This window comes from Ranitomeya variabilis, chromosome 2 (genome assembly GCF_051348905.1).
Source record: "Ranitomeya variabilis isolate aRanVar5 chromosome 2, aRanVar5.hap1, whole genome shotgun sequence".
NCBI classification, from domain to species: Eukaryota; Metazoa; Chordata; class Amphibia; order Anura; family Dendrobatidae; genus Ranitomeya; species Ranitomeya variabilis.
The window spans coordinates 1,028,854,282-1,028,878,010 of NC_135233.1; the positions used below are offsets into that span (position 1 = coordinate 1,028,854,282).

Genomic DNA, 23,729 nt, shown 5'->3' on the forward strand with positions numbered 1-23,729 from the left:
AAAATTGCAGTAAAAATATTCACATTCAACAGTTCATCATAATTCTGTATGATGCACATTGGACATGTTGATTAAAAGGGAATAATGTGTGACCACTGCTTCCTATGGAGGTAGGAAGTTAGTGTCAAATGGCAGTGTGCACATATAATACCTGTGAGTGTATATATAGTATGTGTATAATATGTGTTCATATATATACACACATATATACATACACACAGACACACATACATACACACACATATATACACATGCATACATACATACATACACACTTATGCACACACACACACACAGACACACATACAGTGGGGCAAAAAAGTATGATAAAAAAACAGACAATGTGATTTTCTGGATTTTTTTTTCTCAGTTTGTCTCCCATAGTTGAGGTCTACCTATGATGTAAATTACAGACGCCTCTCATCTTTTAAGTGGTGGAACTTGCACTATTGCTGACTGACTAAATACTTTTTTGCCCCACTGTACATACACATGTACACACACACACACACATAAATACACACACACAGACACACATACATATACACATGCACACACACAAACTATATACAGTTAGGTCCATATATATTTGGACAGAGACAACATTTTTCTAATTTTGGTTATGGACATTACCACAATGAATTTTAAACAAAACAATTCAGATGCAGTTGAAGTTCAGACTTTCAGCTTTCATTTGAGGGTATCCACATTAAAATTGGATGAAGGGTTAAGGAGTTTCAGCTACTTAACATGTGCCACCCTGTTTTTAAAGGGACCAAAAGTAATTGGACAATTGACTCCAAGGCTGTTTCATGGACAGATGTGGGCAATCCCTTCGTTATGTCATTCTTAATTAAGCAGATAAAAGGCCTGGAGTTGATTTGAGGTGTGGTGCTTGCATTTGGAAGGTTTTGCTGTGAAGTAAACATGCGGTCAAAGGAGCTCTCCATGCAGGTGAAGCAAACCATCCTTAAGCTGCGAAAACAGAAAAAACCCATCCGAGAAATTGCTACAATATTAGGAGTGGCAAAATCTACAGTTTGGTACATCCTGAGAAAGAAAGAAAGCACTGGTGAACTCAACAATGCAAAAAGACCTGGGCGCCCACGGAAGACAACAGTGGTGGATGATCGCAGAATAATCTCCATGGTGAAGAGAAACCCCTTCACAACAGCCAACCAAGTGAAGAACACTCTCCAGGAGGTCGGCGTATCAATATCCAAATCTACCATAAAGAGAAGACTGCATGAAAGTAAATACAGGGGGTTCACTGCACGGTGCAAGCCACTCATAAGCATCAAGAATAAAAAGGCTAGACTGGACTTTGCTAAAAAACATCTAAAAAAGCCAGCACAGTTCTGGAAGAACATTCTTTGGACAGATGAAACAAAGATCAACCTCTACCAGAATGATGGCAAGAGAAAAGTATGGCGAAGGCGTGGTACAGCTCATGATCCAAAGCATACCACATCATCTGTAAAACATGGTGGAGGCAGTGTGATGGCTTGGGCATGCATGGCTGCCAGTGGCACTGGGTCACTAGTGTTTATTGATGATGTGACACAGGACAGAAGCAGCCGAATGAATTCTGAGGTATTCAGAGACATACTGTGTGCTCAGATCCAGCCAAATGCAGCAAAACTGATTGGTCGTTGTTTCATACTACAGATGGACAATGACCCAAAACATAAAGCCAAAGCAACCCAGGAGTTAATTAAAGCAAAGAAGTGGAATATTCTTGAATGGCCAAGTCAGTCACCTGATCTCAACCCAATTGAGCATGCATTTCACTTGTTAAAGACTAAACTTCAGACAGAAAGGCCCACAAACAAACAACAACTGAAAACCACCGCAGTGAAGGCCTGGCAGAGCATCAAAAAGGAGGAAACACAGCGTCTGGTGATGTCCAAGAGTTCAAGACTTCAGGCAGTCATTGCCAACAAAGGGTTTTCAACCAAGTATTAAAAATGAACATTTCATTTAAAATTATTGAATCTGTCCAATTACTTTTAGTCCCTTTAAAAACAGGGTGGCACATGTTAAGGAGCTGAAACTCCTTAACCCTTCATCCAATTTTAATGTGGATACCCTCAAATGAAAGCTGAAAGTCTGAACTTCAACTGCATCTGAATTGTTTTGGTTAAAATTCATTGTGGTAATGTCTATAACCAAAATTAGAAAAATGTTGTCTCTGTCCAAATATATATGGACCTAACTGTATATACACACAAAGCAAAGAAAAAAAGAATGGACTAAAAGAGGCCTGCACAACCATATACCAAAAAATATCAAAGAAAGCTTATTGAACACCACACAAACAACGTTAAAAACATCTAAAATTACAACCATGTGTAAAACACCCCATTATGTCCTGATATGTAAACAGCAGTATATATAGTATATAGCCACCGACCAATCTAAATATAAACACAGTAACGTATGCAGTTAGGACCAAGCATATGTAAGATACAAGCAGTATATAATGCGATTATGTGCACACCAGATGTATAACATTCCATGTAAAACTCAGAATACGTTACCCGCTGATGATACGGTAAGTGGCAAATGCACCATAAAGGAGTATGTCCTGCTTAAGGGAATAACCCTAATGAATAAAGCAAGGTTCCCTGCAGGGAAACCTATATGGCTGATGCGCCGTCAATGCTGATACCTATCTATGCCAGAGTCATAGTGCATATAAGTCAAAGGGTCGAAAGATAGAGCTATAGCTGCAAGGCCACATGCCATGAATGGCCAATAAGTGGTCAGGAGGGGGTGGAGAAGACAAAACCCCACGCGTATCGCCGCCGCAGCGGCTTCGTCAGGAGAAGTGGGGTATGTGGTGTGCAACCTACATATAAATAGAATGTTAAGTGCATGAAATAACATACCGGTGTGCCATACCATGGGGTAGCAGGAGAGAGGCGGGATAAGAGCGCAGCCACAAGTAGGGCGGAAGGAGAGTATACGGAGGCCTCCGTAGGACAAAGCCAGCGCCTGCGCAGATGCGGCTCAGCGTCCGAGCCACACTGCGCGTGCGTCCTAATAGCTGAGCCGTAATGGAACCGGCTTAATGCCGGAATAGAAAGGTATGACAGAGAAATGTGTACCACCTGTCCCATAGAGGTTGAAGATGGAAAGAAGATGTTAAATATGGGCATGCCCAGATAAGGGCCCGCTACAACAGGTGGTGAATATAGTGATGATAATAGAACATGAAAAATAACCATTATATAGAGGAGTAAAACCTGAAAAGAAAATAAATTATCAAAGGACACATACAAACGTATAATTGAAGCAGTAGAGTATAATAAAGTATATTTGAAGACATTATACTGCTAAAGAAGCTCAAAATATGAGCTCCAAAAGGTGTCTCCTGTATATATCCACGGCAATAGATCTTCGTCCGATCTATAGTCTTCTATTAAATGGCGTAGAATAGAGATGTCCTTTATAGGTACTCCCATAAGATTAAGACTCCTAGGACGCAGAAAATATCCATAATCGGAGTGAAGTTCCAACAGTCATGTATAGGAGGAATCCAATAGCCCAACAAATGCAGACGGTAATATAGATGACGTGATCTGAACAGAATTGCAGCAGGCATCCCGTATTGCATAAACTGAGTCCAATGACCAGGGTTCCTTAAACTATCCTTGGTCCATGCTGACCGAATGTCCCAAGCAGCCTGAATTCCGGTAGATGATAAACATAACCAAAGTTGCCTATATATTGATGATGAAATCCCATAAGGCAGCTGTCAGCAGTAGATGACCCAAACAAAAGCTAGAAGGAAAAAGGAGGGAATAAACATCCATAAAAAAGTATGAACCATACCTTTAGAGTCACGGATAAATCAAAATAAGAATGCCCACTGACATACCCACTGCAACTACATAAAGATGAAACTACTGTCCCAAGAACCCCGTAAAGAGGAGTTCCTCATTCAAACCTACCGGGGTCACTGTGTGCAGCCTAAAAATCCACTTAGACTCTATTTGGAGAAGGAGCCTGCTTTTATTACCCCCTCTCTCGTTTGGAATCAATTTCTGTAGGCCCACCACCTTCAAATTGGCCGAAGAACCCCCATGTTTGGCCAGAAAGTGTTCAGCCACTGGGGTAAGGGTCTTGCCCTTTCTTTGATCTGAAGCTGCCAAATGTATAGTGGAGATGTGTTTTTGAGCACGCTTCCTGAGCTCCTGAGTGGTTTGCCCAACATATATCATCCTACAGGAGCAGATCAGGGCATAGACCACATCCCTAGATTTACAATTGATGTAAAACTTAAGGGGGTGTCTAGTCAGCAAGGTGGGATGCACAAAGAGGTCACGAGTGGGTGCCATGTGGGGACAGATGTTACAGTCCCCACATGGAAACGAGCCTCTCAAAGTGATACCTCTATTAAGTTTATACGTGGGTCTCTTAAAGTGACTTCGAGTCAGGATGTCCCTAAGGTTTGGTGCCCGTCGGGCCGTGAGGAGCGGTCTATTACTGGTAACCTCCGAGGTATGTATATCTGTTCGGAGGATCTGCCAGTGCCTGGTCAGAATGTCACTGACCTGTTTCCAATTGTTGTTAAAATCGGTGATGAACCTAGTCTGACTCTCCTGATTTTGTCTCTTCGAGGATAAAAGCGACCTCTGATCCTGTGCCTTCGCCCTCTGGTAGGCTGTAGAGATGACTTGTCTAGGGTAGCCCCTATGTCGGAACTGGTCCGAAAGCTCCCGAGCCTGGGTTGAAAAATCAGTGTCAAGGGTACAATTCCGTCTTATACGTAAGAATTGTCCCGTTGGGACACCCACCTTTGTGTGCCAGGGGTGAAAGCTGGAAAAATCTAGGAGCGAATTTGTGGACGTAGGTTTTCTGAAGAGATCAGTAGCCAAACGTTGTTCATGTGGAAATACCTTGAGATCCAAGAAGGTGGTATCCCTGGTAGAAATGGAAAATGTGAGAAAAATGTTGACGGAATTAGAATTTAAATCATTAAAAAAAGTAACACATTCCTCTTTAGTACCCTTCCAGATGATGAAGACATCGTCTATAAAGCGGTACCAGGCGTGGACGTGGGCGACGAATAGAGGGGAGGGATAAACAAATAACTCCTCCCACCAGCCTAAAAAGATGTTGGCGTAGGCTGGTGCACACTTCGCGCCCATCGCCACGCCCGATCGCTGAAGGTAATAGACTCTGTCAAAAAGGAAAAAATTATGATGGAGTACAAAGGACATAAGGTCAAGGAGAAATGAGTCATGATCTCTATCCATGGATGTCTTTTTGTCCAAAAAGTGTGTTAAAGCCTTTATCCCGTCCAGGTGTCCAATATTCGAGTAGAGTGATTCCACATCACAGGTTACAAATAAAAAATTGTTATCATTTGGAAGTGTCACCTGGCTACCCATGCTGATGAAGTGTGAGGAATCACGAATAAATGAAGGAAGGGATGAGGCGATAGGTTGCAGAAAAAAATCCAAATACTCGCCTGCCTTCTCACACATACTGCCCACACTTGACACGATGGGTCTGCCGGGAGGTCTGACCTTATCCTTATGAATTTTCGGCAACATATAAAATGTTGCCGTAACGGGATTGTCCACCCAAAGATATCGTTTCTCCTGTGGAGAGATAATGCCATACTGTAGTGCCCTACCAAGTAGTTGGTCATATTTGCGAAGAAAAATGGAAGTGGGGTCAGAGGGGAGCTTCTGATAGTATTGTGTATTGCTCAGCTGTCGTTTGGCTTCAGTTTCATAAAGTTGAACTGACCACAAAACCACATTGCCCCCCTTATCTGCCTCCTTGATGGTGAAATCCCCATTGTTCTGTAGGGCATTGAGGGCGCGTCTTTCATCCATGTTTAAATTAGCTGGTCCACTTACCCGAATAGGCATGGCCATGATGTCTCTCCTGACGACCTCAAAGAATATTTTTATGGCTGGTACCAAGGAGAAGGATGGGGTTTTGAGAGATTTGTTTCTATTTGGAAACCTCCTGCTGCTCGAACTGGGCTCGTTTTCCTCAAGAAGTTCCACCAAATCCTGAAAGGTTTGACGTTCATCACTGGGTATCGTCTGCATAATGTCGGGTCTCCTATACATGACTTGAAATGTTAACTTCCTGCAAAACAAATATAGATCTTTGATGAGAGTAAATTTATCTGTGGCATGTGTGGGTACAAAAGACAGTCCTTTTTGGAGCACAGATAGTTCTGCAGGTGTAAGGACATGGTTAGAAAGATTTATAACCTGTAATGTATTCGAGGCAGACGTGTGCCCCGACACCTCCTGATGACCTGCCTCCATATCACCTACTTCCGCCTGGTGGGATACTTGTGGCGATGGGGAGATGTGTACCCCCTGTGTCGTGAGAACCGTTTTGTTACATTTCTTGTGTTTTCTCCCTCGTCTGGTCCGTGATCGACCTCGCTTCCGGCGGAAGATAAAAAATCGCTGGAACTCTCTTCCCTGTATGAAGGCCTTGTGGCCATGGAGGAAGGGTGAGAACTACCCTTATAGGAATTTGGTCTGCGTGCATTGCCCGAATGTCTCCATTTGTATGCCCTACCTTGTTCAAAGTCCGTTTTGTCCCTTTGAAATTTGGCTCTTTTACGTTGTGTAATGTCAATCTCATATTTATCAAGAGTCTCCTTCAATTTGCCTTTAAAGGTCATAACAGAGCTTTCATCAAAGCTGGTTAATTTGGATTCTAGTTCTTTAATAGAATCTTTTGTTACTGTGAATAACGCTTTATCATGCTCTAATAATAAATTAATCAAGATGCCTGAGCACCGTGTGAGTCCCTGCTCCCAAGTTTGTTTAAAGGTGTCTGAAGGTTCCCAAGCGGGAAAAATAGACAACCGAAGACCTCTCGGAATAAAACCAGACTTGACATGCTCTTCTAAACTGCGCATATTCCACCAGAGCCTCACACCAGTCTTATGGGCCCTGGTTAGGTCTGAACATAATGCTGAAAAGTCACTGTCCACTTGGGGTGCAGAAGCCCCAGCCATCTCGAAAACACTGGAAGATTTGACCCGCCATGCCGCCTCCCTGGCCTCCCAATCCATGGTGGCCCAAACCGGTAGGAAGTATAACTTATGGCACCACTCTGGTAAGTGTGTGCAACCCTGTAGAAGAATGCCCTGGAACACAGGGCTAGACCACTGAATCTAATGCTAAACGCAGGGTGCACCCTGCGTTTAGCATTAGACTAACTGTATATACACACACATGCATACATACACACAGACACACATACATACACACATATATACACATGCATACATACATACATAAATACATACACACTTATGCACACACACACATACACACACATGCACACAGACACACATACATACAGTATACACATGCATACATACATACCCACATATGCACACACAGACACACATATATACACACATATACCCACATATGCACACACAGACACACATAAATACACACACATACATACACATATACACACATATGCACACATACATACATACACACAAACATACATACGAGAGGTGAGGGACAGTGCTACGTGCATGATCTGATGAACTCAATTACAGATAAAAGTAAATTTAAGATTTTCGTAGCTACCACTTTCGTTCTAAGGGCTCAAGCACACAACCCTTTGTAGATTGTGAGCCTTCGCGGGCAGGGTCCTCTCTCCTCCTGTACCAGTTATGACTTGTATTGTTTAAGATTATTGTACTTGTTTTTATTATGTATACCCCTCCTCACATATAAAGCGCCATGGAATAAATGGCGCTATAACAATAAATAATAATAATAATAACCCTAATAATCGGAAAAGTGTTATCTGTCTTTTTGACAGATAGCAGTCGTCCTCATGTTATTCAATGGGCCGTGTACATGTCCAATTTTTTTTTTCCTCAAACAGTGTTTGACCTAGCTGCATGCCCGCGTTTAAGGCAACTTTCCCATGATGAGCTTTTGTTTAGTTTTTGATGTTGCAGAACTTCTGCACCATTTTTGCACCTATTATGTAAATGATGGCAAAGTCAAATGCGACTTTCAGCCAAACATTCTTCAGGTTTGGATAATTGGACATATTTGTGTCACTGTCTTGTTATCTCACATCACTTTAGGTAGCTCCAGTTTAAAATATTTTTTTTTTCAAAAACTTTCCTTTACATAAATTTAACATGAGATTTGATAATTAGAGTAGAGGGCCCTGAACTGTATAAGGAGAGGGCCTAGGACTATGAGGGAGTTTGTAGGCCCGTTGGGGTTAATAAACTGTGCGAGAAAACGATGAGGTTGATAAGAGTGGCAGAGGCGCCAATCGCTATTTGACCAGTTACCTGTGAGATTGTGGTTTTTGGGAGTGGTGGTGTTAGTTGTCACAGCATGGCGGTTCTCGTCCATGCCCATTAAGGTTTATTTGCAAGGCCGCTGTACAGTAGCGGTTGGCCTTTGTAAATTCGTTGGTCTAAACTCTAAAGGAACAATATAAATAATAAAAATGAGCATGGACTGTGAATGGTTTTTTTGGCAATGTATTTATTGTGTTTTTTGGTTAAATAAAAGTTGTGGCCAACCCACTTAACCCATCTTTGGTTTTCAGTGTCATTTTTTCAAAGATAAAAGTTTGTGGTTTCTGGTCAATGCAGCCCAAGTCAGTACATGAGAGGATGTTATGTTTTATGTTCTCCTTGCAGTCGTGACAAAGCTGCTAAAACTTGGCCTTTATGGCTCTGCATCTTTGCCAGAATGAGAGTTTCCAAATTTGAAATTTCCAAACTCAATAATTTTCACCCATCTTACATCTCCAAAGTAAAGATATCCCGGTAAAGGGTGTAGCCAGGATTATTTTTTCACTATGGGCCGAAGAACATCCAGGAAGTTAGCTGCAAACTACCTGCTTGTTGTGCCTGGCATCGATCTCTGTCAGCACAGAGTGTTCACAGACCGTTCCTGCCAGTGATTCAGCGGCTTCCACTGACATCACGCCGACAGAGCAGTAGCTTCACATCTGCTCTGCTCTGTTGATGGGGCGTGCCTGCCGAAGTCCTGATGATTGACAGTGGGCTTCTACCTCCCTAACTGTGGTGAGCCGGCTCTCAATCAGCATGTCGACAACAGTCACGTACCGTTGACAGAGCACCCGGAAGAGGAAGAGCTGCTCTGTTGATGTGGATCAGCTGAATCACCAGCAGGAGCTGTCAGTGACCACTCTGAGCCCGGCGTCGGGTACAAGAGTCAGGTAGTTGCAACTCCTTGCCTGTGTTGATTTTTTTCAACGGGCTTAAAAACTAACAAAAAAGAACCTGGATAACCCATTTAGTTAAATATGGGTTGGGGACAGAATGTTACCTGTATTATTGAGATCCTAAAATGATTAGTGATATTTTTTGGAGGCAGAAAAATCCAAATGTTATTTTAAGAGGAATCCACTTCAGGAATTGCTGTTTTTTTTTGTTATTTTTATATTATTTTATTTTTATTTTCAAGTGTGTTCAAGGTTTGTTGCAGCCCTTTGACTTGACAGAGTCCACATGAAATCCACCTCAAAGAAGTGACACGTCTCTTCTATTTTCTCCATGGGGAGATTTTCAAAACCTTATTGGGAAAGGCACTTAGACTCATCATATGAACGGCAAAGTGGAGTTTTAATCAAAATGAATGGGACATATGGTCTTGTTTTCCAGGTGAGATGGGCGACAAAGGAGTAAAAGGAGGCATAGGACGTCATGGGAAGATCGGCCCTATTGGTTCTAAAGGTATTTAGCCTGTGATTTGTATATCTGGTATGACTTAGCTTTCATTACAACTGACATGTTTGTCGTTGGGTTCTTAGGTTTTTCTAACATGCAGTAAGTCACTGAATTAATTCTAAATAGCACAAAATTAATTGATATTACTTTTTCATATTAGGTGAGAAGGGCGACATTGGTAATATGGGTCCTCAAGGTGCCAATGGAGAACCAGGTATATTTCCATTTCTACATCACAAATGACCAATCATTTGTGGCCTACTTTCCAAAATAATATGACAACCTCTCCAGAAAAAAATAAATGGTACGGTAATCAATCAGAAGAGGGTTCTATGTATATAAAGTAATATGAAATTTGGAAAGACTTTGGCCTGATGGGCAACTTGTTATATCCTTATATTAGTAAAAGTTGATAGCATCTTAACAGGGGCACACTGAATCTCATCTTGAGACACTAGGTCACAAAATTGTAAAACACAGGTTTTAAAACTCTGGTTTACCCTCAAGACTATATTCCTAATGCTTCACCAGTTTGACTGTCCTGTGTTGCACTTCATTAATTGTTAGGTCCGTTCATCGTGCCTCACCCGATTGATGTATTGGATATGTTCATATGCTGTTATAGGGATTCCATGTGAATGTGGACAACTGAGAAAAGCTGTGGGTGAGATGGACATCCTGGTGACACAGCTGACCACAGAGTTGAAGTTTGTCAAAAATGGTATGTGTCACATTATTCTCTTCACAAATGTATTTAAAATCCCCCCTCTCCCAATTCTGGAAAAAAAATAAGACCTCTAATACAATAATGAGAGACTATCATTAACACAAGGTCATTAAAGTTCTGGAAAGTTGGAGTTCTTTCCAAATAGGGTTACCAATTATCCAAAGAAAAGTAGTTGCTAAAATACATGTGAATCTCCACTTCCTATTATAATGTCTTTTTAAGATGATAGAAAGCTCCAAATCCTCCATACAGATATTAAAGGGGTTGTCCAGCCTTATGCTACAAGCCTGCAGTCGCTCTAGGTGATTGCAGACCTGTGAATCCTCACATCGCGCACACTGACCGATGTGAAGATTAGACATGAGCGAACATTGTCGGCTCCCTCCTTATTCGGCAAGCTAAAGTGCTTACTGAAGAAGCTGCAGCGGGAACCTGGGTACCCGGAGTGCTCCTGATAATCGGGTGTCCGGCACTGCAGCTGCATGTGTCGCGGCTGTGTGACAGTCACAACACATGCATGGAGAGCCTGTGTGTTGTTCGCTCATCTCTAGTGAAGATTCTCTGGTGCCGGAAGCGATGGGCACGAGACCACGTGATTTGCATACATGTGGTTACGTGCCGACTAGATGTGCGCAACCTCAGTCAATGCAAGTGTATTGAGTGAGGTCGGACACAATCTAGTCGAAATGTGGCCATAAGCAGGGATGGTTTTAGACAAAGTAGGGCCCTGGACAAAAGTTTAAAGTGGGGCCCCAAATGCTCACATATTGCACCATCACACAGAAACATTTCTGTTGTATTTATATCCGCTGAGTTCAGGTCGCTAAACGAGCGCGATCGACAATATTGAAGTCATTCAACGCTTGTTTCCCGGCCTCCTTACACCGGCTGAGAAAGAATGATGAGTTCAGATAGTCCTCGATACAGTATAATGTAGGTCCCATATAGTACTTATAGTATAATGCAGCCCCCACAGAGTATAATGCAGCCCCCTTCAGAGTATACTGCAACCTCTCTGAGTATAATGTAGTTCCCTCAGAGCATAATGTAGCTCCCTCATAGAGTATAATGTAGTCCTCTCATAGAGTATAATGTAGTCCCCTCAGAGTATAATGCAGCCCCTTCAGAGTATAATGCACCCCCCCACACACAGTATAATGCAGCCTCCCCACGCCACACACAGTATAATGCAGCCCCACATACACAGTATAATGCAGCCCCCCATACACAGTATAATGCAGCCCCCCACACACAGTATAATGCAACCCCCTCAGAGGATAATGCAGCCCCTGACTCACAGTATAATACAGCCCCGACACACAGTATAATGCAGCCCCCCATGCACAGTATAATTCAGCCCCCCACAGACACACGCAAACACAGTATAGTGCAGCCCCCATATACAGTATAATGCAGCTCATTCATAGTATAATGCAGCCCCCTCAGAGTATAATGCAGTCCCCCACATACAGTATAATGCAGCCCCTTCATAGTAAAATGCAGCCCCCTCATAGTATAATGCAGCCCCCCCACACACACACAGTATAATGCAGCCCCCAAGATTATAATGCAGCCCCCACACAGTAAAATGCAACCCCCTCAGAGGATAATGCAGCCCCACACACACACACAGTATAATGCAGCCCCATCAAAGTATAATGCAGCCCCCTCATAGTATAATGCAGCCCTCTCAGAGTATAATGCAGCCCCTGACTCACAGTATAATACAGCCCCGACACACAGTATAATGCAGCCCCCCATGCACAGTATAATTCAGCCCCCCACAGACACACGCAAACACAGTATAGTGCAGCCCCCATATACAGTATAATGCAGCTCATTCATAGTATAATGCAGCCCCCTCAGAGTATAATGCAGTCCCCCACATACAGTATAATGCAGCCCCTTCATAGTAAAATGCAGCCCCCTCATAGTATAATGCAGCCCCCCCCCCACACACACAGTATAATGCAGCCCCCAAGAATATAATGCAGCCCCCACACAGTAAAATGCAACCCCCTCAGAGGATAATGCAGCCCCACACACACACACACACACACAGTATAATGCAGCCCCATCAAAGTATAATGCAGCCCTCTCATAGTATAATGCAGCCCTCTCAGAGTATAATGCAGCCCCTGACACACGGTATAATACAGCCCCCGACACACAGTATAATGCAGCCCCCCACGCACCGTATAATTCAGCCCCCCCAGACACACACAAATACAGTATAGCGCAGCCCCCACATACAGTATAATGCAGCTCATTCATAGTATAATGCAGCCCCCTCAGAGTATAATGCAGTCCCCCACATAGAGTATAATGCAGCTCCTTCATAGTAAAATGCAGCCCCCTCATAGTATAATGACCCCCCACACACAGTATGATGCAGCCCCCACACACAGTAAAATGCAACCCTCCACCCCAGTATAATGCAGCCCCTTCACTCACAGTATTGTGCAGTCCCCCACACGCAGTATAGTGCAGCCCCCACATTCACAATATAGTACAGCCCTCCCACACAGTATAGTGCAGTCCCACCACACAGTATAGTGCAGCCCCCACACACAGTATAGTGCAGCCCCCCACATACATAGTATAATGCAGCCCCCCACACACAGTGTAGTGCAGTCCCCCCACACACAGTATAGTGCAGCAGACACACACACACAATTCTTACATCTCCTCCTTGTTCCCCCCTGCTCTGGCTTCTGCACTCTGCAGAGCATCTCAGCTCCCCTGCTGGCACACGATGAGTCAGAGGCGCAGGGGATGATGGGAAGAGTGTCATGTGATGCTCTTTCCTCCATCACTGCTTTCAACTGTATCGGCATCTACTCATTGGCCCCATAGCTGCCATGTAGTGTGCCGTTATTAGCGGCACGCCACTTGCTGGGGGCCCCTGGAGGAGCTGGGCCCTAGGCAGCTGCCTGGTCTGCCTGACCCTAACGTCGGCCCTGGCCATAAGCATGCATATAGCATAACCTCCCACTGAAAATACTGGCACTGGAAAATCCTCACAGTGTGCACATATTGTGACTGCAGGCTTGTAGCCTAAGGATAGACAATTCCTTTAAGAAAAAAGTGGCCAGTTTCTGTTCTTACTTCATTCACACTGTTCTCCTTAGTATTCAGATTTGGTTTTTTTCATCCACCATACGGTTCCAGAGCGTCTTTATTTAGTGTTACTTACTATGATCTTTACTAAGGGGGCATGACTCACAGGTTATTAATAAAAAGCTGCCTAAAGACACCCCCCCAAAAAGGCCTATATCTCTGGAATCATGACAAAACAAAACAAAAATCTGATTACGCGGGAGAGCAATGGGAATAAAATGAGAGTAAATATTGACTACTTTTGACCCAGTGACAGGTCCTCTCTAAACTGTAACCACCTGTAGTCTCCACTAGGAGGAGTTTAAGAGCACAATTTCAATGGATCTCTCTGAGGTAAACGCCAAAGCTCACTCTAAGGCTATGTGCACACGTTCAGGATTTCTTGCAGAAATTGTCTGAGCAAAGCCAGACATTTTCTGCAAGAAATCCGCATGCGTTTTTTTGCACGTTTGTTTTGCGGATTTTTTGCGTTTTTTCCGGAGATTTCCCAATGCAATGATATAGTGGGAAATCCGCAAAAAATCTGCAAAATTAATGAACATGCTGCGTTTTTTACCGCGATGCGGTTTTTTTCGAGAAAAAAAACGCATCATGTGCACAAAATTTGCGGAATGCATTCTAAATGATGGGATGCATAATGTATGCAGTTTTTATAACGAAAAAACGCGAAAAAAACGCAACGTGTGCACACAGCCTTATAGTGAGGTTATAATGTATTTATACCTTTTTTTAAAATAGTTTTTTCTGTCTATACAAGGCAGAAATTATAATATAAAATTGAAAATTGAATTATTGTTCTTTTTTGTGGCATTATGTACTCTTGATACTGAGGAACTGAAAAAAATATTTTTTTCATTAAAATCCTGAATATTGTGGTCATTTTAAAGGGAACCTGTCACCCCTCTCAGGCGTTTGTAACTAAAAGAGCCACCTTGTGCAGCACAAATGCTGCATTCTGACAAGGTGGCATTATCGTCTCCGGCGCCTGCGCATTAAGTTTTTTTTTCGGGCGTGCGCAGTTGTGCTGCTCTTTGTACTTACAGCGCCGGGGACGATAATACAGCAAGAGGAGGCGGCGCCCGGCGCCCACAGGCCCGGAGTGACGGCTGTGCTGCGTCTGATTAGGAAGGAAAGACCCGCCTCCCTGGCGATTTCAGGGTATGAGGGGGCACATTTTATAAACGTTTATTTCAGCGTGTGCAGGCATCATAACTAAAAGAGCCACCTTGTCAGAATGCAGCATTTGTGCTGCATAAGGTGGCTCTTTTAGTTACAAACGCCTGAGGGGGGTGGCAGGTTCCCTTTAAATGCCGTTTGTGTATTCTGTCCAATTTTATGGAACCCTGTGAGATTTCTAATGACATCAAAGGGATTCCCATTGCACAGCGGGCTAAGAGGGATGTCTATGTACACACGTGGTCAAAATTGTTGGTACCCCTCGTTTAATGACAGAAAAACTCACAATAGTCAAAGAAATAACTTGAATTTGACAAAAGTAATAATAAATAAAAAATCTATGAAAATAAACAAATGAAAGTCAGACATTGCTTTTCAAATATGCTTCCACAGAATTTAAAAAAAAATGAAACTCATGAAATAGGCCTGGACAGAAATGATGGTATCCCTGAAAATAATGTGACAAAAGGGACATGTTAAATCGCGGTGTGTCCACTAACTATCATCACAGGTGTCTACAATCTTGGAACTAGTGAGCGGCCTGTATATAGGGCTACATATACTCACTGTGCTGTTTGGTGACATGGTGTGTATCACACGCAACACGGACCAGAGGAAGCAAAGGAAAGAGTTGTCTCAGGAGATAAGAAAGAAAATTATAGACAAACATGTTAAAGGTAAAAGTTATAAGACCATCTCCAAGCAGCTTGATGTTCCTGTGACTACAATTGCACATATTATTCAGAAATGTAAGATCCATGGGACTGTAGCCAACCTCCCTGGAAGTGGCCGCAGGAGGAAAATTGATGACAAATCAAAGAGGCGGATAATACGAATGGTAACAAAAGAGCCCAGAAAAACTTCTAAACAGATTAAAGGTGAACTTCAAGCTCAAGGAACATCAGTGTCAGATCGCATCATCTGTCATTGTATGAGCCAAAGTGGACTTCATGGGAGACGACCAAGGAGGACACCATTGTTGAAAAAAAATCATAAAAAAGCCAGACTGGAATTTGCCAAACTACATGTTGACAAGCCATAAAGCTTCTGGGAGAATGTCTTATGGACAGATGAGACAAAAATGGAACTTTTTGGCAAGGCACATCAGCTCTATGTTCACAGATGGAAAAATGAAGCATATCAAGAAAAGAACACTGTCCCTACCATGAAACATGGAGGAGGCTCTGTTATGTTCTTGGGCTGCTTTGCTGCATCTGGCACAGGGTGTCTAGAATCTGTGCAGGGTACAATGAAATCTCAAGACTATCAAGGGATTCTAGAGAGAAATGTGCTGCCAAGTGTCAGAAAGCTTGGTCTCAGTCACAGCTCATGGGTCTTGCAACAGGATAATGACCCAAAACACACAGCTAAAAGCACCCAAGAATGGCTAAGTGGAAAACATTGGACTATTCTGAAGTGGCCTTCTATGAGCCCTGATGTAAATTCTATTGAGCATCTTTGGAAAGAGATGCAAAGGCACCCTTCAAACACGAGAAAACTGGAGCAGTTTGCTCTTGAGGAGTGGGCCAAAATACCTGTCGAGAGGTGCAGAAGTCTCATTGACAGTTACAGGAATCGTTTTATTGCAGTGATTGCCTCAACAGGTTATGCAACAAAATTAAGTTAAGGGTACCGTCATTTCTGTCCAGGCCTATTTCATGAGTTTTATTTTTTTTTAAATTCTGTGGAAGCATGGATGTAAAGCAATGTCTGACTTTCATTTGTTCATTTTCATAGATCTTTTATTTATTATTACTTTTGTGAAATTCAAGTTATTTCTGTGACCACTGTGGGTTTTTCTGTCATTAAACGAGGGGTACCAACAATTTTGACCACGTGTGTATGTACTGACTATCTAATAAGGTATATCCATTAGATTGGATATGGAGACAGCAGGTAGCACAAAAAAATCACTTTGTCTTGAAGCCTGTGCCCCAGTAGTGAAAAAATACATGAAAATATTTGAAATTTAAATAAAATGTAAAATAAATACAATAGGAAGAGTATGGATGGGACTACCATGTGGGATATGTCACACGGCCAAAGCATGTAGTATCACAGTGCTGCATGAAAAGTGAACGTCATTGTGTTGCATCCCGCATGTTACAACACGCCAGCTGCATTTCTGGTAATTTGCATGTCCCTTTATAATATTTATCTTATATTATATTTCTTATCTAAACTGCTGAAAGGGGCTGAACAGTAGCTTCCATTTGTTAAAAATATTGCCCAAAATAAAAGTGGTGCGAAAATCAAAAGAAAAAGACATATATATTTCTAGTTTTCTATGTACATAACTGCTGAATTGTACATTAAGCCTGTTATCGAAATACGAGTGCTCACTTTTCAGCACTGCCCTCCCCCGCAGTTGTTGCTGGAGTGCGAGAGACAGATACTAAGATTTACTTACTGGTGAAAGAAGAGAAGAAATATACGGAGGCCCAAGCCTATTGCCAAGGAAGAGGAGGAACGCTCAGCATGCCCAAAGACGAGACCACAAATAGTCTGATTGCTTCTTACATCAACCAGGCTGGCCTCAGCAGAGTGTTCATTGGAATCAATGACCTGGAGAAGGAAGGTTACTATGTGTATTCTGACCGCTCGCCGATGCAGACCTTTAACAAATGGCGGCAAGGAGAACCAAATAACGCATACGATGAGGAGGACTGTGCCGAAATGGTGTCCTCGGGAGGATGGAATGATGTCTCCTGTCTCATAACTATGTATTTCATTTGTGAGTTTGATAAAGAGCATGTGTAAATGTTTCCTCATGTATTTAATAACCATGAGGTTCTGCAGCCAGTTATGCACTTATGGGTAAAAGAGTCTCCCAAGAAAATAATAACATGGCCTCTGTCATGTAATTCAAATGGCAGCAAATTCTAGTTACATGTCAGGATGGGCTGCAGTCTGATGAAACACAGTTCCCGAGACCTGTGTCTCAATGACAAAGGAGCATTATCAGAAGACACATACCTCCGAGAGCCAAGTAGAAGGGGTGTGACATTAGAAGAAATACATCCTATCCTTGATTAACTGAACACAGAGGATAAAGAGTTGAGAATAACATTTTTTGTGCTCTGTCAGCCGAGGAGAAGATTTATTTCTTCTCCTGTCACAGCTCTTCTCTCCGGCTCATAGAGGTATGCGGGTTTACAATACAGCTCCTCTGTCAATTGAGGCACAGATCTCGTGAGCGTCTACATACTGCAGACCATCCTGACACATGACTAGGATGAGCTGCCATATGAATTACGTGACGGGAGACATTTTATTACATTCTTAAGCAACCACTTTAGTATGGCAGGAAATAATTCACAATAACATCAAGTCTAAGCATATTACAAAAAAAAGAGGCCATACTTCCCAATACAATGGCAATATATGGCAAGATACAGACAGGCCCCAACGTCTATATTCGTATTGTGGCCAGTAATTGAGAAGTATGGCCTCTCTTTTTCTGTGATGTGTAATAGGCACAGAGAACGACTTGGTTCAATTCTTAGTGCCCCTGTATTGCTCTCAGTTTGTTAATTTATGGGGCTATTTTGTTTTCATTTAAATATTTGAGCCAGAATGATAAAATGGTTGCTAGGGACTTGCTGCATAACAACCCAGTTGAAAAGACTGTGTTGTTTGGCAGCATATACAGTATATAGTTACCAACTTGTCAACTCTAAAGGGGCCATTCCCCATCACTGGAAATATTAATTGGATTAATTAGATAAATTCATGTGGAGAACCTTTTTTATAGCAGGTGTTTGAGATTAGAGAAAATAGTTACAGAACCTTCACCACTCTTGTACAAGGGCTGTACCTGCCCTATTCTCTGAACAAGAGGAGCAAGCCTAGCCTTTTTTCCTAATCTCAGACAATTGCTATAATAACATATGAAAGCACACAGTTGTAGCCCATTTTTACAAAGGTCCCCCTCTATGTAAATTTTATTGTACTCAAAACTAACAACTTTATATGAGGAGACCAAGGGTTTTACATTTGGATAGGCTCTACACTTATCCTTTCTTGTTATTAGGGATTTTTCTTGCTCTAAACCACCCCTTCTTGTGAGAACTAAACCTTAAAACTAAGCTGTTGACCTGGGAGTACTATTGCTATGAGCTCCAGGGATCACCTGTAATCTCCGGTGGAATATGGCAGTAAACGTTCAATTCTTCTACAGCACCTCCGCAGGAGCAATGATGCATTACATGGTTCAGGAAAAAAGATGGGAAAAGGAGGAAATAATTAAAACTTTTAAATATGTTAGAGTTAAAAAAGTTGTCTAGTCTTAGGTCAGGAATATATGAAAGGATGGGGGTCTGACACACAAGAACCCCACCTATCAGCTGAATAGGAGCTGAGGTACAGTTCTGGTTAGCAGCCACTACAAACTGAATGAAGGTGTTATTTAATAAGAAGCTAAACCTTTGAACAAATGATTAGAATGTAAAATTAGTCATGGGAGAGATCACGAGCAATGTCAGAAAATATTATCTTACTGAAATAGTAGTTAGGAAAACCACAGTAAGTGAATTTACACAAGCCTGGGATATAGGTTTATCTACCCTAGGACAGAAGGAAAAATTACACATCACATGGGACAAGATGGACGAAGGGGTTTTTCCATACCACTCTATTAATCTCTCTTTCTTATTGAAATATTGAGCTGTCCATGTTATGCTCAGACACGCCTCGTCCTCCAGCTTGATAGACTTTATCGCCTCTTTTGCACTCTTGGGTAACTAAAATTACATTACATGGTTAGATTTTAGCCCATAGCGATCTCAGAACTATAATATAACAAATAAAATAATAGGCACTCACCAATAATCTTTTGAAGATTTATTCTAAGGTTCATCTTCAAAAAAGTCAGCACTACGACTGTTTTGCGTCCCATGAGATCAGGGCTGCCACTAGGAATTTCGGGGCCCCATACTGACAAAATTTTCGGGGCCCCCCTTCAGACTCCACCCAGGCTTCGCCCCAGTTCTGCCTCCACCCTAGCTCCGCCTCCACCCTAGCTCCGCCTCCACCCTAGCTTCGCCTCCACCCTAGCTTCGCCTCCACCTCGAGAACTTTCCACAGTCCCTCCGCCCTTTCTTTGAAACACTCCATTTCTGCACCACGTCCTCACCAATCACACATTAACACCATATCACACATTTATTTTTTTTCTTCTTGTTGACTTGATAAATATATCAAGCGTGGTGCATGGCCGGCCGTGTGTCTCCTGACCAGAACTCAGCAGCCTTACAGCATGTATGAATGAGGATGCTGGTCAGCAGATAGGCGCCCAGTCCATGCACTGCTGTGTGAGCACAGACTGATAGCCCCATTTCCAAAATTAAAATGCCATAATAATAAAGATGTTTCCCGATCACATGTACCCACTTGCATCAATAATTTCCCACCCCCCTTCCAAACCCCAACCTAAACTTGTAAATTATTAGATTATACTGAGCTGCTGCCTGATGTTATAATTGGGCATTTGGTTTTGCAGCAGGTCAGAATCATCCAGTAGCTTATACATTGCTGTTGGGGAGGTTGGTAGGTCAGGGGGAAGTATGACTGTATCATACAATCACTTACTGATATGGTGGACAAACGAATACATGGACTTGTTATTTACTCACACAGCTGAAGTTGCCGCCGTGCCCACCAGCCAGTCAAGAATAATGGTCATCTCAGCCTGCCCACCTCTGCCGCCCCAGCCTGCCAACCAAATAAATAAATAAATGGAAGGTGCATATTATTGCATATATAATCACTGGTTATACACTACCAAAAATTAACTATAAATTCTAGAAATTAAATACACCTCAAAACTTAACTGATATATATATATATATATATATATATATATAATATATATATATATATATATATATATATATATATATATATATATATATATATATATATATATATGAGTCAAGAGTAAAGGGGTGATCACCCCCCATTTATTTACTTTACTCACTTTTATAGCAGTACTGATTCCAAAACTCTTTAGGCAATGTTCCCACGGTCAGTAATAGCTACAGGAAAGTAGACCCCCTAAGAAGCTTATCTAGATGTGTGGTGAGCACTTTGAACCCCACAATTGCTTGACAGAAGTTTATAATGTAGAGCCATGAAGATAAAAAATCTTATTTTTTCAAACAAATGATTTTTGCCCCAATTTTTTTATTTAACCAAGGCTAACAGGAGAAATTTGACCCCAAAAGTTGTTGTGCCATTTGTCCTGAGTACGCTGACACCCCATATGCCGGACTAAACCCCTGTTTGGGCACATGGCAGAGCACGGAAGGGAAGGAGCGCCGTTAGACTTTTTCAACGCAGAATTGGCTGGAATTGAGATCGGACGCCATGTTGCGTTTGGAGACCCCTGATGTGCCTGAACAGTGGAAACCCCCAATTCTAACTCCATCCCTAACCCCAACACACCCCTAACCATAGCCCCAACCCCAACTATAGCTCCAACCCCAACTATAGCCCCAACTCTTATCCCAATGGGAAGGTGGAAATAAATACATTTTTCTTATTTTATTATTTTTCCCTAATTAAGTGGGTGATAAAGGGGGGTTTGATTTACTATTTTTAGTGGTTTTGTTTGGCATATTTTTTTTTTTTTTTTTTTTTTAGTGGAACAATTGTATAGGTCGGGTCGTTACGGACGCAAGGATACTTTATATGTGTACCACCTCCACCTGGGCCTTGTTGGAATGTGCCCCCCCATGCAGTGCAGACGGACCACCTGTGCCATGTTGGAATGTGCAGCAAACAGACCCCCCCTCATTGAATCCGTGCAGGCAGCAAATAAACCCCCCCACCCCCGGGCCCTGTTTGAATCCAGGCAGGCAGCAAATAAACCCCCCCACCCCCTGCTTGAATCCATGCAGGCAGGCAGCAAATAAACCCCCCGGGCCCCGTTTGAATCCATGCAGGCAGGCAGCAAATAAACCCCCCGGGCGCCCACCCCGTCCCCGGGCCCTGTTTGAATCCGTGCAGGCAGGCAGCAAATAAACCCCCCCACCCCCGGGCCCTGTTTGAATCCGTGCAGGCAGGCAGCAAATAAACCCCCCACCCCCGGGCCCTGTTTGCATCCGTGCAGGCAGGCAGCAAATAAACCCCCCACCCCCGGGCCCTGTTTGCATCCGTGCAGGCAGGCAGCAAATAAACCCCCCACCCCCGGGCCCTGTTTGCATCCGTGCAGGCAGGCAGCAAATACACCCCCCCACCCCCGGGCCCTGTTTGCATCCGTGCAGGCAGGCAGCAAATAAACCCCCCGGGCCCCCACCCCCGGGCCCTGTTTGAATCCGACCCCCCCGTGCAGGCAGGCAGCAAATAAACCCCCCGGGCCCCCACCCCAGGGCCCTGTTTGAATCCGACCCGTGCAGGCAGGCAGCAAATAAACCCCCCGGGCCCCCACCCCCGGGCCCTGTTTGAATCCGACCCACCCGTGCAGGCAGGCAGCAAATAAACCCCCTGGACCCCCACCCCGGGGCCCTGTTTGAATCCGACCCCCCGTGCAGGCAGGCAGCAAATAAACCCCCCGGGCTCCCACCCCCGGGCCCTGTTTGAATCCGACCCCCCGTGCAGGCAGGCAGCAAATAAACCCCCTGGACCCCCACCCCCGGGCCCTGTTTGAATCCGACCCCCCGTGCAGGCAGGCAGCAAATAAACCCCCCGGGCCCTGTTTGATTCCGACCCGTGCAGGCTGAGGCAGGCAGCAAATAAACCCCCCAGGCCCCCACCCCCGGGCCCTGTTTGAATCCGACCCCCCGTGCAGGCAGGCAGCAAATAAACCCCCCAGGCCCCCACCCCCGGGCCCTGTTTGAATCCGACCCCCCGTGCAGGCAGGCAGCAAATAAACCCCCCCGGGCCCCCACCCCCGGGCCCTCATCCCTGGGCCCTCACCCCCGGGCCCTGTTTGAATCCGACCCGTGCAGGCTGAGGCAGGCAGCAAATAAACCCCCCCACCCCCGGGCCCTGTTTGCATCCGGACGGACGGACGGTACTCACCCTGCTCACCCGTCGCCGGCTCCACTCGTCCGGTCCGGTCTGCAGAGCAGCTCCAGCAGCCTGCACGTCCTCGGTCCTCTCCTGCCAGTGTCCCCCGTCGCGTCATCCGGTGGTCCCTCCCTCATCGTGCGGTGGTCCCCCGCTGCCGCCTGCCTCTTCTGCTCCGCCGTCTGCTCCTCCGCCGTCCGCAGCAGGCACGTGGCACACCGCACGCTGCTCTGCTCCGGAATGAGGAAGTGGAGCAGGGCAGCGTGTGACGTCACACGCCCATGATGCACCGGGCCCCTTAAAGCTACAGCGCTCATTTAGCTAAGCCTGCATTTACACATGCCAGACGCGGAGACGCCAGCCCACAGACAGTTAATCGGCTCAATGGCAGCGCAGCAGCTGCAGCAGCATGAATAAAATGTCAGAGGGGGCCCGAGCAGAGCGCGGACCGGGTTGCCAGCGTGCTCGGGCCCCCCTTTTTGCTCCTCATCTCCGGGCCCCATACAGCAGTGATGCCTGTCATGCCCTGATGGCGGCCCTGCATGAGATGCTTCTACACCTATTGAATTGAGCCTACTAAACCTTATGTGCATGTTGGAGGATCTAAAAGTATAACAAGTTGATTGTCGCTTGTCTAAAGGCCCTTTTACATGGATTCAGGCAACTCATATGGGGATGAAGGATCGTTACTACCATTCTTCAACCTCCATGCGGTTTGCATATTTTTGGAAGTGGATCCCAGTTTACAGAGGAAGATGTGCTGCTGCCGACAATGCATGCCTTATGCTGCTTAAAAAAGTAATCAGCCATCGAACAAGCTGTTGCTCGTTTGTGGTCTGATTACTGCCAATTGTTACATAGATGAATGATCAGGGACAAACGTTCTTAAAAATTCCTTAGAATCTGACAAATCATAATTTTATGCTTTATGACATATAAGAATTAATAATGTAAAAA

At 44.0% G+C, this 23,729-nt stretch overlaps 1 protein-coding gene across 1 annotated transcript in view; it reads left to right on the forward strand.

Annotated features, from left to right (window-relative positions):
* The window catches only part of COLEC11 (collectin subfamily member 11), a 39,838-nt gene extending 22,224 nt beyond the window's left edge, over positions 1-17,614 (forward strand). Inside the window, exons 3-6 of the mRNA XM_077293040.1 lie at positions 9,674-9,745; positions 9,900-9,953; positions 10,365-10,460; positions 17,131-17,614. Of these exons, the coding sequence (XP_077149155.1) occupies positions 9,674-9,745; positions 9,900-9,953; positions 10,365-10,460; positions 17,131-17,522 (614 nt within the window). The 3' untranslated portion in view covers positions 17,523-17,614. The remainder of the gene's footprint in view (positions 1-9,673; positions 9,746-9,899; positions 9,954-10,364; positions 10,461-17,130) is intronic.
* The last annotated feature ends 6,115 nt before the right edge of the window (positions 17,615-23,729 follow it).